This window comes from Capricornis sumatraensis, chromosome 4 (assembly GCF_032405125.1).
Source record: "Capricornis sumatraensis isolate serow.1 chromosome 4, serow.2, whole genome shotgun sequence".
Classification (NCBI taxonomy): domain Eukaryota; kingdom Metazoa; phylum Chordata; class Mammalia; order Artiodactyla; family Bovidae; genus Capricornis; species Capricornis sumatraensis.
In genome coordinates, this window is record NC_091072.1 from 145,547,824 (window position 1) to 145,564,850 (window position 17,027).

At 43.3% G+C, this 17,027-nt stretch overlaps 1 protein-coding gene across 1 annotated transcript in view; it reads left to right on the plus strand.

Annotated features, from left to right (window-relative positions):
- LOC138078775 (scavenger receptor cysteine-rich type 1 protein M130) overlaps nt 1-17,027 on the plus strand; it is a 122,471-nt gene that overhangs the window by 12,869 nt on the left and 92,575 nt on the right. The window contains exons 7-10 of the mRNA XM_068971521.1: nt 8,837-9,151; nt 9,249-9,563; nt 11,019-11,111; nt 11,193-11,507. Of these exons, the coding sequence (XP_068827622.1) occupies nt 8,837-9,151; nt 9,249-9,563; nt 11,019-11,111; nt 11,193-11,507 (1,038 nt within the window). The remainder of the gene's footprint in view (nt 1-8,836; nt 9,152-9,248; nt 9,564-11,018; nt 11,112-11,192; nt 11,508-17,027) is intronic.

The following is a 17,027-nucleotide window of genomic DNA, read 5'->3' on the forward strand; positions in this document are numbered from 1 at the left end:
TGGGAGAGCCAGTGTTCCCAGATCTAGTGAAAGCCTGCTGGTGAGCAGAGCTGGTTCCTGGGGCAGCTGGCTGAGAGGTCCAACATGTCTCAGAGTTGATGTCCACCTGCTTGTTGGTAGGGCCAATGCCCAAGGGATCTTAGGGTTGGTGTTCACATACTGGTGCATGAAGCCATGTCCTGGGGCAGCAGACAGAGTCAGCTCCTGGGGTCCCCTGCTGCAAGGCCCAGGAATCCCAGAGCTGATGTTGGTCTGCTGGTGGACAGGGCCAGGGCCCAGGGAATGCTGGTTGCAGGGTTGCATTGGTTCTGGGGCTGGGATCTCTGGGGGATAAGACTTGTCCCAGGGCTAGCACTAGCCCTCTGTTGGGTAGAGCTGGGTCCTGGGATCTCTGGCTGAAGAGCCCAGGGTCCTGGAGCTTAAAATGGTTAGCTGGTGGGCAAGGCCAATGCCCAAGGTGTCCCTAGTCTAGCGTCAGCTCACTGGGGTGTGGGGGTGGTGAAACTGTGGCTCTGGCTGCAGGTCCCAGGGGGTCCCTGTGCTAGTGCCAGCTTCCTGGTATGTGGGGCTGAGTCCTGGCCCTCTAGTGGGCAGGGCCATGTCCCAGGGTGTCTGTGGGCTCAGGGAGTCTCAAGGCAGCTAATAGGGGACAGCGGTAGGGGTGTGCATGCCTGCCTGTTTAGTTTCTTGGCCTCAGGTGTCCCACTTCTGTACTGACAGGCTAGTGACTGGGTCTGGGTCTTGGTGCTAATAAGCTAAAGGGAGGATTCCAAAATGACTTTTTCTAATACCAGTGTCCTTGTGGTAGAAGGAGCTCCTCAAAATGGCTGCTGTCAGCATCTGGGTCCCCAAGGTGAGTTCCGTCACATCCTGCCTCTCCAGAAGGCTTTCCAAGATTAGCAGATGGGTCTGGCCCAGGCTTCTTTCAAATTGACTGCTTCTGCCCTGGGTCCCCGAGTGTGTGGGATTTTGTGTGTGTCCTTTAAGAGTGGAGTCTCTATTTCCCACAGCCCTCTGGCTCTCCCCAAAGTAAGCCCTGCTGGCTTTCAAAGTCAAACGTCCTGGGAGCTTATCTTCCTGGTGCAGGACCACTGGTTGGGGAATTCCTTGATCCTTGGGGAGAACCTCTGCAACTGAAATTATTTCTTATTTGGTGGTCGCATACCTGGGTCTACGGGTCTTGACTATACTGTGCCCTACCCCCGCTGCTTGTCATGTGATTCTTTCTTTATACCTTTAGTTGTAGAAGAACTTCTCTGCTAGACTTTGGTCTTTCTCATAAGCAGTTTTTACTTTTGTAGACTTACTTGAAGAGATGACTCAGGATCTTCCTCCTCTGTCATCTTGGCTGTGCCCTCTGAACATTTTTATGTATTTCATGCAACTTCTTTAAAAAACTCAAAAGTGGTCTGTGATTGGCTAGTCTTGTGGACAATCCCTAGCATTTTATATTAATCACTTGTTGATGAGTGATGCCTTTTTAACAACAAGGTGTTCACCAAGACACACTTAGAGCTGTTCTTCCAAAGTAATTATCATATCCTGCTGGACAAGAGGGCTTTCCTGGTGGCTCAGTGGTAGGTAAAGAATCTGCCTACCAATGCAGGACATAGACGTTCAATCCCTGGGTTGGGACGATTCCCCAGAGAAGGAAATCGCAACCCACTCTACTATTCTTGCCAGGGAAATCTCATGGACAGAGGAGTCTGGTGGCTACTGTCCACGGGGTTGCAAAGAATCGGACATGGCTTAAGTAAACAAGAACTGGACAAGAACAATGAGTTGCCCTGCAGGTGAGGGAGTGTGGTGAGCCAATCTGATGGACCAGGTTCTGCTCTCTGAGAAGTTGCTCTCTGTGCTCTGTCCTTCATGTGCCCAGGTGCTCTTCTCAGAGCAGTACTTCCTAGTACGTTGTTATCATCAGTTCTGTGTTCAGTTTCGAGAATATAATCCATCCAGAGGCTGCACACCTTTGGTTGCTTTAGGGTTGAGTATTCATTAACTGATATCTGCTGCTGCTAAGTCACTTCAGTCGTGTCTGACTCTGTGTGACCCATAGACGGCAGCCCACCGGGCTCCCCCATCCCTGGGATTCTCCAGGCAAGAACACTGGAGTGGGTTGTCATTTGCTTCTCCAATGCAGGAAAGTGAAAAGTGAAAGTGAAGTCACTCAGTCGTGTCCGACTCTTAGTGACCCCATGGACTGCAGCCCACCAGGCTCCTCCATCCATGGGATTTTCCAGGCAAGAGTACTGGAGTGAGGTGCAATTGCCTTCTCCTAACTGATATTAGTCACCCTCAAATTCAGCAAAATATTCTCTTCAAACAGTAGATTTCTAGTCTATTTGCTTTAACCCAATGTCATGTGAAAATAACCACTATCATCTATCCTGTGATCAGACCCTTCCTCTCAATTTATTAGCCACTGCCCTAAGGTCTTTGAAACCATGGGTTTGAGAGGGAAGGCAAGACGTAAATCCTCTCTTTGCTGGTAGGCTCATTGTCTTTATATGCAGAGCATCAGTTTTATTTTCTGCTAAATCTGAAGTTTTATCATCACCTTAATTTAGGGGACAGGATACTTAAGGTGTTTTTTCTTTTTTTCAATTCTGTAAGTTTCAAATTAAAGGACACTCAATTAACTATATCTAATAGCTGCAGGCAGCTTTCCTGGTGGCTCAGCAGTGAATAATCAGCTTGCAATGCAGGAGATGCAAGAAACTCAGGTTCTATCCCTGGATCCAGAAAAGCCCCTGGAGGAGGGCACAGCAACTGTCTCCAGTATTCTTGCCTGGAGAATCCCATGGACAGAGGAGCTGGGGGGAGAGGGGGGTGGAGTGGAGGGCTATGTCCATGGGGTCATGGAGTCAGACACAACTGATGTGACTTAGCATGCACGCAGTAGCTTCAGGCAGAGGATGTCTCCCTCACAAAATTAGTATTTTTCCTTCCATTTCTTCTTGTAGTCTACTGGCTTCTAGTCTAAGCCCATCTCTCTCTTAAATGTTAAAAGTGGCAAGGAGGATTCATGCCATGTCAACCCTCTGATTTTTTTTTTCCTTTTTAATGTACTTTCCCTTTTTTACACTTTTCCCAATATGTTATCCATTTTTCATCTTTAGTGAGCATGTAATTTTCTTTTCAGTGTGACATCTGTCCAGATATTTTACCATGGATAACAATACTTATTAGCTTTCCACCCTACAATATCTATGTCATTAGTATATTATAGCCATGAATTCCATTCAACCACATTCAAAATTTAGGTTTTATTACTAGAGTACCTTATTTGTGATAACCCATTCTGAATTATACAGGATTCTATTGGTGGTTTAGTTGCTAGGTCGTGTCTGACTCTTGTGACTCAATGGACTGTAGCTTGCCAGGCTTCTCTGTCCATGGGCTTTCCTGGGCAAGAATATTGCAGTGGGTTGCCATTTCCTTCTCTGGCAGATCTTCTTGATTCAGGGATCAAACCTAGGTCTCCTGCATTACAGGTAGATTCTTTACTGTCTGAGCCACCAGGGAAGCCCGGGATTCCATTTAGCCGCATATAATAAAAATCCCAAATAGCATAAATTTGCAACTTAACATGGGTTCCCTCCCTTTACAAAATCATATTTTTGTTTGCTATCTGCCGTATGTGCACTTTGCTTTCTTTTGTAAACTCTCTTGTTATATTTCTGTAGCATTTGGAAACCCTTCTACTAATTTTTGGGCTAAGACTTTAGCTCTGTCCTTGTTTTTCTAGAAATAGAGTTTGTAATTTTATTTCTTGATTTACTTGATTTTTTCAGAAGATTTTCAGGAAAAAAATTATGGAAATACCATCTCTATGTCTGTCAAGTTCAAACTATGAATTCCATAGTCTGTTTAAATTTTTAGACTTTTATAAAGCATAAGGCATTGTGGTTGATAGGGCCAGCAAAATTCAGTAAAGCAGGAAGACTAGAAAGACAAAGCAACCGTTTACCCCGACTTGTAGTTTAGACAAGCTAGCTACAAAGATGTCTGAGAGTTTTGGGCACAAAATTGGTTTGAATCCCAGACATTTTGTTTGTGATGACTGTATAGGTGCTGCAGAGGACTTTTGAATGTAATAACTTGTTCATTTGAATTTTGTTGTATTTTACTAAAATCTGAAAGGTAATTTTGAGATTAGAATGAGCTATACTTTTTCGGAGTCTGGAAAGGGATAAATGATGAAAACGTATTAGTGCTTCTTTAAACTGTATTGTATCTATTACCAAACAAAAGGAAATAACTCTAATTATTTCTTATATTTGTCCTTCATTTCTTCAGAAAGAAATAAATATAGATTTAGTTACTGATGTCAGGGAAAGTTTAATTTATTGATTAAAAGGGCTAAATCCAGGCACAGAAATTCAGTTAATGGCTTTTATGTTAAAATGCAGTCATAGCACAGATGTGGAGACTGGACTTGTGGACACAGGGTGTGAAGGAGAGGGTGGGATAAATTGAGAGAGTAGCATTAACATGTATACACTGCTGCTGCTGCTAAGTTGCTTCAGTCATGTCCGACTCTGTGCAGCCCCATAGACGGCAGCCCATCAGGCTCCCCCGTCTCTGGGATTCTCCAGGCAAGAGCACTGGAGTGGGTTGCCATTGCACACTACCATGTATGAAATAGCTAGCTAGTGGGAAGCTGCTATATAGTGCAGGGAGCTCAGCCCAGTGCTCTGTGTTGACCGGGAGGGGTGGGGTGGGGGTTGGGGTGGGAGGAAGGTTCAAGAGGGAGGGAAGATATATATATATATATATACTTATAGCTGATTCATGTTGTATACAGCAGAAACTAACACAGCATTGTAAAGCAATTATACTCCAATTAAAAAATACATGAAAAATGCAGTCATAGGCTTAACAGGTGGAGAAGGCAATGGCACCCCACTCCAGTACTCTGGCCTGGAAAATCCCATGGACGGAAGAGCCTGGTAGGCTGCAGTCCATGGGGTCGCTGAGTCAGACATGACTGAGCAACCTCCCTTTCACTTTTCACTTTCATGCATTGGAGAAGGAAATGGCAACCCACTCCAGTGTTCTTGCCTGGAGAATCCCAGGGACGGGGGAGCCTGGTGGGCTGCCATCTATGGGGTTGCACAGAGTTGGACATGACTGAAGTGACTTAGCAGCAGCAGCAGCAGCAGCAGCAGCAGCAGGCTTAACAGGAAAAAAAAATCCCTTAAAGGAGTAAATTATCAATATTCTAATCATGTACTCAAAGTAAATGGTATAAGGAAGCCATTCTGTGGTATAGACTAATGTGTTACTAGCAGACTTATGAAATAAAGCTGAGATTGGAGTCTCCAAGTCATTTCTGGAAGAAGGATTTCTCTTTTGCCTTGGACTCAACTATTTTAGGACTAAGGAAATAGAAGGATATCTATTTGTTTTGCTTTTTTGAGGGGGAGGTTGTTTTTCACTGCTTGTGTTTTATTTGCTTGAGATCAGTCTAGAGAGAGCAAGAGGTTAAAAGAAAAAAATCTAAGAAACTGTTTTTATCCACAGACTTAGGTCTGTCGAAAAGTGGAATAGGATCATATGAATAAGAGTTAATGATATCTTAGAGTAATTTCATTCTCAAATAATGATTCAACAAGATTAAACTCAACTCCAGTCACTGTGTTGTAGAGGCATTATTTGCTGTAAAGTCTTAGCTCTGTTTAAAAAGCAACATGTTTGTTATTCAGCTCAAATTTGGATGGAACTTGCTTCAAACATATTGAATGGATAAGTGGTGAAATTTTTGCACGGCTGAGTTATTCTTTACTGCTATGATAGAGAATATCATCAGATCTAGAACATTTTAGGAAATTGGCAAGGGCTGATGGTATATCTGTGTCATGCTGATAGTAATGTCAAGGGATCTTAAGAGTTAGTGATATTTGAAAAAAGGATTAGTCATATTTGAAAGCTGCTGCTGCTGCTACGTCGCTTCAGTCGTGTCTGACTCTGTGCGACCCCATAGATGGCAGCCCACCAGGCTCCCCCGTCCCTGGGATTCTCCAGGCAAGAACACTGGAGTGGGTTGCCATTTCCTTCTCCAGTGCATGAAAGTAAAAAGTGAAAGTGAACTTGCTGTCATGTCTAACTCTTAGCGATCCCATGGACTGCAGCCTACCAGGCTCTTCCGTCCATGGGATTTTCCAGGCCAGAGTACTGGAGTGGGGTGCCATTGCCTTCTCCAGGCATCTCTAAAAGACTTAAGCCTTTTGGAAAGCCCAATTCCATATGCCTCTTCTTTCTTTCCTCTCTTTTAAGATGAATTAAAGGAAACACTTTGTATCTTCTGCGTAACTTGAATTACCTCCGAGTTGCTGAGAGTTGGACACAACTTAGAGACTGAACAAGAAATGTTAAAAGAAGCTCTTATTTATCTTGATGAGTGGCTCTCAACCTAGTGAAGCATGCCCTTAAAGCCTGTGCTCCATTTCTTCAGCTATATAGCTGGTGTGTCTTGTCTTTACCTTTTAAAATCTAGCCATACTAAATTATTCATAATCTCTCAATTAGATCATCCTGTCTCATGATTATATTCTTTAAATGCCATATCACATATCATTTACTTGGCAAACTTCTCATCTTTTTTTCAAAGCTCAGTTCAGATTTATAGTACTCCTTATAGTTTTCTTACAAAGGCCCAAATAGAACTGATAACTCTTTCCTTAGTTTTATATCTAAAACATGTATCTAGTTTTGGATTCACTATATGAACATGTATATCTTCTACCAAATTATGTGTTCTTGAAGGAGAGAGAAATCAGTGAAAAATTGAGCATCTTTGAAAAGAAGTAACTTTGACCCCAGACATAAGTTTGGGAAATATAAGTCGAGCAAAAAGTGTCTGCAGAGACACAGAAGCTTGAAAAACATCTTTAGGCTGGGGTAACAGGTATGATTGTCAGAGTAATAGATGTTAAGGCTTTTAAAGTGACATCATAGAGTTTTTTCGAGTATGCTAAAATAATGCTTATTATGTCTCCTTAATTTGGATAGATGAGTGCTATTGGGGAAGCTGCCAAAGTTTTCTGCTACAATTTCCTCAAAAAAAAAACAACAACAACAAACAAACCAACAACAAAAAACCGCTGGTAGTAATATCTACTCCTTCATGGGAATTGCACAGCAAGTGATCAATGTATGTTAGCTACTATGGTTATGATTATTATTAGTAGTATTAGAATTATCTATCCTTACTGATAGACTGAACTCTGTGATAGATTTTTTAGCCCATCCAAATGCCTAAAACATTACAAGTGCTTAATAATATTTGTTGAAAAGATGAATTATTGTATACACAGTAAAGAAACATTGACTTCTCTTGAAGACAGAAATTATGTGAAAATATTTGAAATTTAATATTTGTGGTTGTGACATAAATTTATTGGAAAGAGGACTTAAAAGCAAGGAGACCACTTTGGAAGTTATTGCAGAAGTCCACATGATGTATGGTGACAAATTACATCAAAGTAGTGGCAGTAAGTTGGAGAAAAAATATGCTGGAGAGTCAGTCAACTGGTACAGGTGGCTTTCACATGTGCAGTGTGTTGTGAGGGTCAAGAGTCTAGGCTCTATAGTATACTGCCTGTCTCCAAACCCTGTCCCTTCATTAACCTGCTGTGTGACCTTAGCAAATTGCTTCACTTCTGTGCATTTTAGTTTCCTTGTCTGTAATAATTATACCCTAAGGCAATAATAAGGATGAAACAATGATTGCTAAGTAAATACTAAGATGCCATATTTGTTGTTGTTGTTTAGTTGCTAAGTTGTGTCTAACTCTTTATGACCCTAGGGACTATAGCCTGCTAGACTCCTCTGTCCGTGGGATTTCTCAGGCAGAATACTGGAGTGGCTTGCCATTTCCTTCTCCAGGGAATCTTCCCAACCCAGGGATTGAACCTGGGTCTGCTGCTGAGTCTCCAGGCAGATTCTTTACCACTGAGCTTCCAGGGAAGCCCCAAATGCCACATACAAATATACATATATAGTAGGTGTTCACTTAATCTTCATTGCTATCATTATTATCATTATTTCTGAGGAGATAAACACAGGGGTTCAATTTCAGGTGGTTCTAATTTGGTCCTGGATACCATTAATTGAATAAAGACTACGATGGCCTTATCAGTGCATAATTCATTCAATTTGGAACACCTTAAATTCCAGATGTCCAAATAGATCTGCTTATGAGTATAAATTTAAAGAGAAATGTATAGATGAAAACATATTTACTGGCAGCTGAGAGAAAATGTCCACTGAGGAGATGAGAAAGCTGAGGACAGAACTTTGATTGGGGAACACGTGACAGGTTCTGATAAAGCACTGTCAGGCAGGAAGGGGGAGAAAACAGGGGAAAAATAGTATCTCATGTATCAAGTGTGACAGATATCAAAGAATAGGTCTGTTTTTCATTTTGGAAATACGAAGTAGATATATTAAAAGTCTTTACCTAGAACCACTTGAAACGGTTGGGGCAGACTCCCGATTGCAGTGGGTGCATATAGAGATAAAATGTAGAGAGAATGAACACACATTATCTGTGGGCTCCAAAGTGATGGATAATACAGGCAAAATACTGAATGGATAGAGTAATCATGCTCCAGAAATTATGGGTTCTATGAAGCAAATTTCCATAATTATCTGATAGGGTAGTCCAGTGAAGAATGGGGAGGTCTGGAAATTGTTAAGCCCAACTCTAGGCAGAAAATCCAAGAGGAATGAATGGCGTCCCTTTCTCACTTTTGACTCCCTGCCTCACTCCCATCAGGAGAGAAGATCTTGGAATCGTGTTCTCTCTCACCAAAATATTATTTTTCAGCCCACAGGGAACCCAGACTAGTCGGAGGGGACATTCCCTGCTCCGGTCGTGTTGAAGTGAAGCATGGCGACACTTGGGGCACCATCTGTGATTCTGACTTCTCTCTGGAATCGGCCAACGTGCTCTGCAGGGAATTAGAGTGTGGCAGCGTTGTTTCCATCCTGGGGGGAGCTCACTTTGGAGAAGGAAATGGACAGATCTGGGCTGAAGAATTCCAGTGTGAGGGCAATGAGTCCCATCTTTCACTCTGCCCTGTTGCACCCCGCCCGGATGGGACGTGTAGCCACAGCAAGGACGTTGGAGTAGTCTGCTCAAGTGAGACCCAGACAACATGTTCGTTTTGTCCCCATATTGTGAAGAGGGTAGGGTTAGGTAGTCACAGACATCTTGTTAAAGCCCTGTCTCCTTCCAGGATACACAGAAGTTCGCTTGGTGGGTGGAAATACCCCGTGTGAAGGAAGAGTGGAGGTCAAGATTCTTGGGACCTGGGGACGTCTTTGCAACTCTCACTGGGACATGGAAGATGCTCACGTTTTGTGCCAGCAGCTTAAATGTGGAGTTGCTGCTTCTATCCCAGGAAGAGCACCTTTTGGGAAAGGCAGTGGGCAGCTCTGGAGACACATGTTCCACTGCACTGGGACAGAACAGCACATGGGTGATTGTCCTGTAACTGCTCTGGGTGCATCGCTGTGTCCTGAAGGGCAAGTGGCCTCTGTAATCTGCTCAGGTAAGAGAATAAAGGGCAGCCAATGAGGAGCCTCTCCCATGGTGGTGTGCCTTAAGAGTGGGTATAAGCGGGGAAAGAGAGAGTGGGATGAACTGAGAGAGCAGCATTGATGTATATACACTACCATGTGTGAAAGAGATAGCTAGTGGGAAGATACTATTTAACACAGAGAGCTCAGTTAATTGCTCTGTGGTGACCTAGAGGGGTGGGATGGGGGTTGTGGGAAGGAGACTCAAGAGAGAAGGCATATATGTATACTTACAGCTGATTCATGTTATTGTACAGCAGAAACTAACACAACATTAAAAGAAAATTATAATCCAATAAAAATATTCTATGATAAACCAAAGAGTATTAAAAAATATATGTATATATGTATGTATGTATGTATGTATGTATATATGTATGTATGTATGTATGTATATATGTATAACCAAATCACTGCTGAATTAACAGGAATTAACAACATTATTAATCAACTATGCTTCCAAAAAGGAGCGGGTATACCTATGGCGAAGAATGGGAACAAAAGGAAATGATCTACTTTGAGAGATAATGAGAAGTGTACAAGAATATTAACTTCATTTGTCTTTTTAGTGGAAAGTAAACTTGATTTTCATGGACCTCATAGTTACATAGAGCTTATGTGTGTGGGTCAGTCGCTCAGTCTTGTCTGACTCTTTGCAACTCCGTGGACTGTGCCCACCAGGCTCCTTTGTCCATGAGAATCTCCAGACAAGAATACTGGAGTGGGTAGCCATTCCCTTCCCCAGAGGATATTCCTGACCCAGGGACTGAACCCAGGTCTCCTCCCTTGCAGACAGATTCATTACCATCTGAGCCATCAGAGAAGCCCATTTAGGACTTACCATGTAACTTCTCAGGCTTCCCAGGTGGTGCCAGAGGTGAAGAACCCAGCTGCAGGAGACATAAGAGACACAGGTTTTCCCTGGGTCAGGGAGATCTCCTGGAGGAAGGCATGGCAATCCACTCCACTATTCTTGCCTGGAGAATCCCACGGATGAGGAGCCCAGTGGGCACAGCCCATGGGGTCGCAGAGAGTCAGTCACGACTGAAGTAACTTAGCACAGGCATGCATGTGCCTTCTCAGAGGATCTGATTCATTCTTAGCCTGGTTGACCCAGACACCTTTCTCTAAAGCTATGTTTGTCCTGAGTTCATACATCTAGCATACCAATTGACCTCCTCTTTTCATTCCATGCTTCCCTGGTGGCTCAGACGGTAAAGTGTCTGTATACAATGCAGGAGACCTGGGTTCGATCCCTGGGTCGGGAAGTTCCCTGGAGAAGCAAAAGGCAACCCACTCCAGTATTCTTGCCTAGAAAATCCCATGGACGGAGGAGCCTGGTGTCCATGGGGTAGCAAAGAGTCGGACATGACTGAGTGACTTCACTTTCACTTCATTCCATCCTTTTGCATCTCTTGTGATTGCAGGAAATCGGAGTCAGACACTATATCCATGCAATTCATCTTCTTCGGATCCGAAAAGCTCCGTTGTTTTGGAAGAAAATGGTGTTCCTTGCATAGGTGAGAATCGGTGACTGATCTATGAGAATAATTTCCAAATCCTCAGAAATGCATTTATCACTGTTTCATTTGCTCTTTCAGGGAGTGGACAGCTCCGCCTGGTAAATGGAGGTGGGCGCTGTGCCGGGAGAATAGAGGTCTATCATGAGGGCTCCTGGGGCACCATCTGTGATGACAGCTGGGACCTGGATGATGCCCACGTGGTGTGCAGGCAGCTGGGCTGCGGTGTGGCCATTAATGCCACGGGTTCTGCTCATTTTGGGGAAGGATCAGGGCCCATCTGGCTGGATGAGGTGAACTGTAATGGAAAAGAATCTCGCATTTCTCAGTGCCGTTCCCATGGCTGGGGGCGGCAGAACTGCAGGCATAAGGAGGATGCAGGAGTTATCTGCTCAGGTGAGTTCTGCAAAATGACAACTGGTTACAGTTTTGGAAGAAATGGCTGAGGTGGGGTGGTGGTAGGGAGGGTATTGATCTGAGCAAACTCCTTGAACTACAGGTTCAGAGGGAACAGTTGTGAGATTCAGGCTGCCAGAAGTGTGGATCTGATGCATTAGTCTCCTTGAACTACAGGTTCAGAGGGAACAGCTGTGGGATTCAGGCTGCCGGAAGTGTGGATCTGATGCGTTAGCGCTACCTCATGTGCAACGTGGGCTTCTCAGGCCGCTCAGACAGTAAAGATGCTGGAGACCTGGGTTTGATCCCTGGGTGGGAAGTTTCCCTGGAGAAGGGAATGTCTACCCATTCCAATATTCTTGCCTGAAGAATCTCATGGACAGAGGTGCAGAGTTGCATGAGTTGCAGTCCATGAGTTGCAGAGTCAGACATGACCAAGCAACTAAGCACACAGACACACACGTGCAGGTAGTATGTAGTATGATATCAGAAAGAGGAAAATTCAGAAGTGAGTTTGCACGTCATGAAAATGACAGTAAAACTGACAATGAGAAATTCTTTTATAAACATATAGGTGCTGGATGTTGGTTAAGGATTCAGTGTACCACACGATGATTCAGTTCAGTTCAGTTCAGTCGCTCAGTCATGTCTGACGCTTTGCGACCCCATGAATCGCAGCACGCCACGCCCCCCTGTCCATCACCATCTCCTGGAGTTCACTCAGACTCACGTCCACTGAGTCCATGATGCCATCCAGCCATCTCATCCTCGGTCGTCCCTTTCTCCTCCTGCCCCCAATCTCTCCCAGCATCAGAGTCTTTTCCAATGAGTCAACTCTTTGCATGAGGTGGCCAAAGTACTGGAGCTTCAGCTTTAGCATCATTCCTTCCAAAGAAATCCCAGGGTTGATCTCCTTCAGAATGGACTGGTTGGATCTCCTTGCCGTCCAAGAGACTCTCAAGAGTCTTCTCCAATACCACAGTTCAAAAGCATCAATTCTTCGGCGCTCAGCCTTATTCACAGTTCAACTCTCACATCCATACATGACCACAGGAAAAACCATAGCCTTGACTAGACAGACCTTAGTCGGCAAAGTAATGTCTCTGCTTTTGAATATACTATCTAGGTTGGTCATAACTTTTCTTCCAAGGAGTAAGTGTCTTTTAATTTCATGGCTGCAGTCACCATCTGCAGTGATTTTTGAGCCCCCCCCAAATAGAGTCTGACACTGTTTCTCCTGTTTCCCCATCTATTTCCCATGAAGTGATGGGACCAGATGCCATGATCTTCGTTTTCTGAATGTTGAGCTTTAAGCCAACTTTTTCACTCTCCTCTTTCACTTTCATTAAGAAGCTTTTTAGTTCCTCTTCACTTTCTGCCATAAGGGTGGTGTCATCTGCATATCTGAGGTTATTGATATTTCTCCTGGCAATCTTGATTCCAGGTTGTATTTCTTCCAGTCCAGCGTTTCTTATGATGTACTCTGCATAGAAGTTAAATAAAGCAGGGTGACAATATACAGCCTTGACATACTCCTTTTCCTATTTGGAACCAGTCTGTTGTTCCATGTCCAGTTCTAACTGTTGCTTCCTGACCTGCATACAGATTTCTCAAGAGGCAGGTTAGGTGGTCTGGTATTCCCATCTCTTTCAGAATTTTCCACAGTTTCTTGTGATCCACACAGTCAAAGGCTTTGGCATAGTCAATAAAGCAGAAATAGATGTTTTTCTGGAACTCTCTTGCCTTTTCCATGATCCAGCCGATGTTGGCAATTTGATCTCTGGTTCCTCTGCCTTTTCTAAAACAAACTTGAACATCAGGGAGTTCATGGTTCACGTATTTCTGAAGCCTGGCTTGGAGAATTTTGAGCATTACTTTACTAGCATGTGAGATGAGTGCAATTGTGCAGTAGTTTGAGCATTCTTTTGCATTGCCTTTCTTTGGAATTGGAATGAAAACTGACCTTTTCCAGTCCTGTGGCCACTGCTGAGTTTTCCAAACTTGCTGGCATATTGAGTGCAGCACTTTCACAGCATCATCTTTCAGGATTTGAAAGAGCTCAACTGGAATTCCATCACCTCCACTAGCTTTGTTCGTAGTGATGCTTTCTAAGGCCCACTTGATTTCACATTCCAAGATGTCTGGCTCTAGATGAGTGATCACACCATCGTGATTATCCGGGTGGTGAAGATCTTTTTTGTACAGTTCTTCTGTGTATTCTTGCCACCTCTTCTTAATATCTTCTGCTTCTGTTAGGTCCCTACCATTTCTGTCCTTTATCGAGCCCATCTTTGCATGAAATGTTCCCTTGGTATCTCTAATTTTCTTGAAGAGATCTCTAGTCTTTCCCAATCTGTTGTTTTCTTCTATTTGTTTGCATTGATCACTGAGGAAGGCTTTCTTGTCTCTTCTTGCTATTCTTTGGACCTCTGCATTCAGATGCCTATATCTTTCCTTTTCTCCTTTGCTTTTTGTGTCTCTTCTTTTCACAGCTATTTGTAGGGCCTCCCCAGACAGCCATTTTGCTTTTTTGCATTTCTTTTCCATGGGGATGATCTTGATCCCTGTCTCCTGTACAATGTCACTAACCTCATTCCATAGTTCATCAGGCACTCTGTCTGTCAGATCTAGACCCTTAAATCTATTTCTCACTTCCACTGTATAATCATAAGGGATTTGATTTAGGTCATACCTGAGTGGTCTAGCGGTTTTCCCTACTTTCTTCAATTTAAGTCTGAATTTGGCAATAAGGAATTCATGATCTGAGCCACAGTCAGCTCCGGCAGCTGTGAGCTGGCTCAGTAAGCGTGGCCGAGAGGAGCTACCCCACGTCCGAGGTCAGGGGCAGTGGCCTAGAGTGCCAGGCTGCGACACGATGATTACTGTATTAATAAAGTAGATTAAAAAGGACGAGAAGAGGACTTCCCTGGTGGTCCAGTGGTTGAAAATATGCCTGCCAGTGCAGGAGACACGGGTTTGATCTCTGGTCTGAGAAGATTCCACATCCACAGGGCAACTAAACCCATGCACCACAACTACTGGACCCACCCTCTGGAGCCCATGCCCCTCAACAAGAGAAGCCACCAAAATTAGAAGCCCACACACTGCAACTAGAGAGTAGCCCCAGCTCATTGCAGCCACATGAAGCCCATGTGCAGCAATAAAGACTCAGGATAGCCAAAAATAAATAAAACTTTTCTTTTTTTTAAAGGAGAAAAATACATTTGGTACCACATTCTACTGATAAAAAGACCACCACACCCAAGTAATTTTTTATGACAGACAAAGAATCACAATGACATATTGCTCTTATTTTGTATACACGATAAGATATTGGAAAGCATTGTGAACTAGAAAAATGTACTCAATTGTAAGGTATTGGGGAAAAAAATGGTGCTATGACTTAGCAAAGTGAAAAATTCTATATGCCAGATGTGATTTTGCTCTCACATTTAATGACATAAATATGGTAGAGGACATACAAAACAAAACTAGCTCAGCTGGTAAAGAATCCATTTGCAGTGCAGGAGACCCTGGTTTGATTCTTGGGTCAGGAAGATTCCCTGGAGAAGGGATAGGCTACCCACCTCAGTATTCTGGTCTGTATAGTCTCTAAGGTCACACAGAGTTGGACACAACTGAGCAGCTTTCACTTTCACTTTTCAAAGTGTCAGAAAGGGAACTATTGTATTTTAAGGTAATGTATATAAAACATTGGTTTTAGTGTCTGAGTATCTCACTAAATTTTAACTGTCGAGGACAATTGTCAAAAAATGAACAGATCAGGGATACAAAGTTAAAATTATGGTAATTTAGAGAGAAAAACCCCAAACTGTGTAATTCATAAAAGGCTCTGAGTAAGCTTTTGATTGAGGTTTAGATGTCAACTTAGAGTCACTGTTGGCATTTTAGAGGTCCCTAATTACAAAATCCAAGATTAGAAAATCTGAAAATATTTATAGAACAAATATTTTAAGAAAATCTACCAAATCATCAGTTCAGTCCAGTTAAGTTGCTCAGTTGTGTCTGACTCTTTGCAACCCCATGAATCACAGCATACCGGGCCTCCCTGTCCATCACCAACCCCAGAGTTCACCCAAACTCATGTCCATCGAGTCAGGATGCCATCCAGCCATCTCATCCTCGGTCGTCCCCTTCTCCCAGCATCAAAGTCTTTTCCAATGAGTCAACTCTTCACATGAGGTGGCCAAAGTACTGGAGTTTCAGCTTTAGCATCAGTCCTTCCAATGAACACCCAGGGCTGATCTCCTTTAGAATGGACTGGTTGGATCTCCTTGCAGTCCAAGGGACTCTCAAGAGTCTTCTCCAACACCACAGTTCAAAAGCATCAATTCTTCGGTGCTCAGCCTTCTTCACAGTACAACTCTCACATCCATACATGACCACAGGAAAAACCATAGCATTGACTAGACGGACCTTTGTTGACAAAGTAATGTCTCTGCTTTTTAATATGCTGTCTAGGTTGGTCATAACTTTCCTTCCAAGTAGTAAGCGCCTTTTAATTTCATGGCTGCAAGCACCATCTGCAGTGATTTTGGAGCCCCTCAAAATTAAGTCTGACACAGTTTCCACTGTTTTCCCATCTATTTCCCATGAAGTGATGGGACCAGATGCCATGATCTTAGTTTTCTGAATGTTGAGCTTTAAGCCAACTTTTTCACTCTCCACTTCCACTTTCATCAAGAGGCTTTTTAGTTCTTCACTTTCTGCCATAAGGGTGATGGCATCTGCATATCTGAGGTTATTGATATTTCTCCTGGCAATCTTGATTCCAACTTGTGCTTCTTCCAGCCCAACGTTTCTCATGATGTATTCTGCATAGAAGTTAAGCAAGCATGGTGGCAATATATAGCCTTGACCTACTCCTTTTCCTATTTGGAACCAGTCTGTTGTTCCATGTCCAGTTCTAACTGTTGCTTCCTGACCTGCGTATAGGTTTCTCGAAAGGTAGGTCAGGCGGTCTGGTATTCTCATCTTTTTTAGAATTTTTTTACAGTTTATTGTGATCCACACAGTCAAAGGCTTTGGCATAGTCAATAAAGCAGAAATAGATGTTTTTCTGGAACTCTCTTGCTTTTTCGATGATCCAGTGGGCGTTGGCAATTTGATCTCTGGTTCCTCTGCCTTTTCTAAATCCAGCTTGAACATCCGGAAGTTAATTGTTCACGTATTGTTGAAGCCTGGCTTGGAGAATTTTGAGCATTACTTTACTAGCATGTGAGATGAGTGCAATTGTGCGGTCGTTTGAGCATTCTTTTGCATTGCTTTTCTTTGGGATTGGAATGAAAACTGACCTTTTCCAGTCCTGTGGCCACTGCTGAGTTTTCCAAACTTGCTGGCATATTGAGTGCAGCACTTCCACAGCATCATCTTTCAGAATTTGAATGAGCTCAACTGGAATTCCATCACCTCCACTAGCTTTGTTCGTAGTGATGCTTTCTAAGGCCCACTTGACTTCACATTCCAGGATGTCTGGCTCTAGGTGAGTGATCACACCAT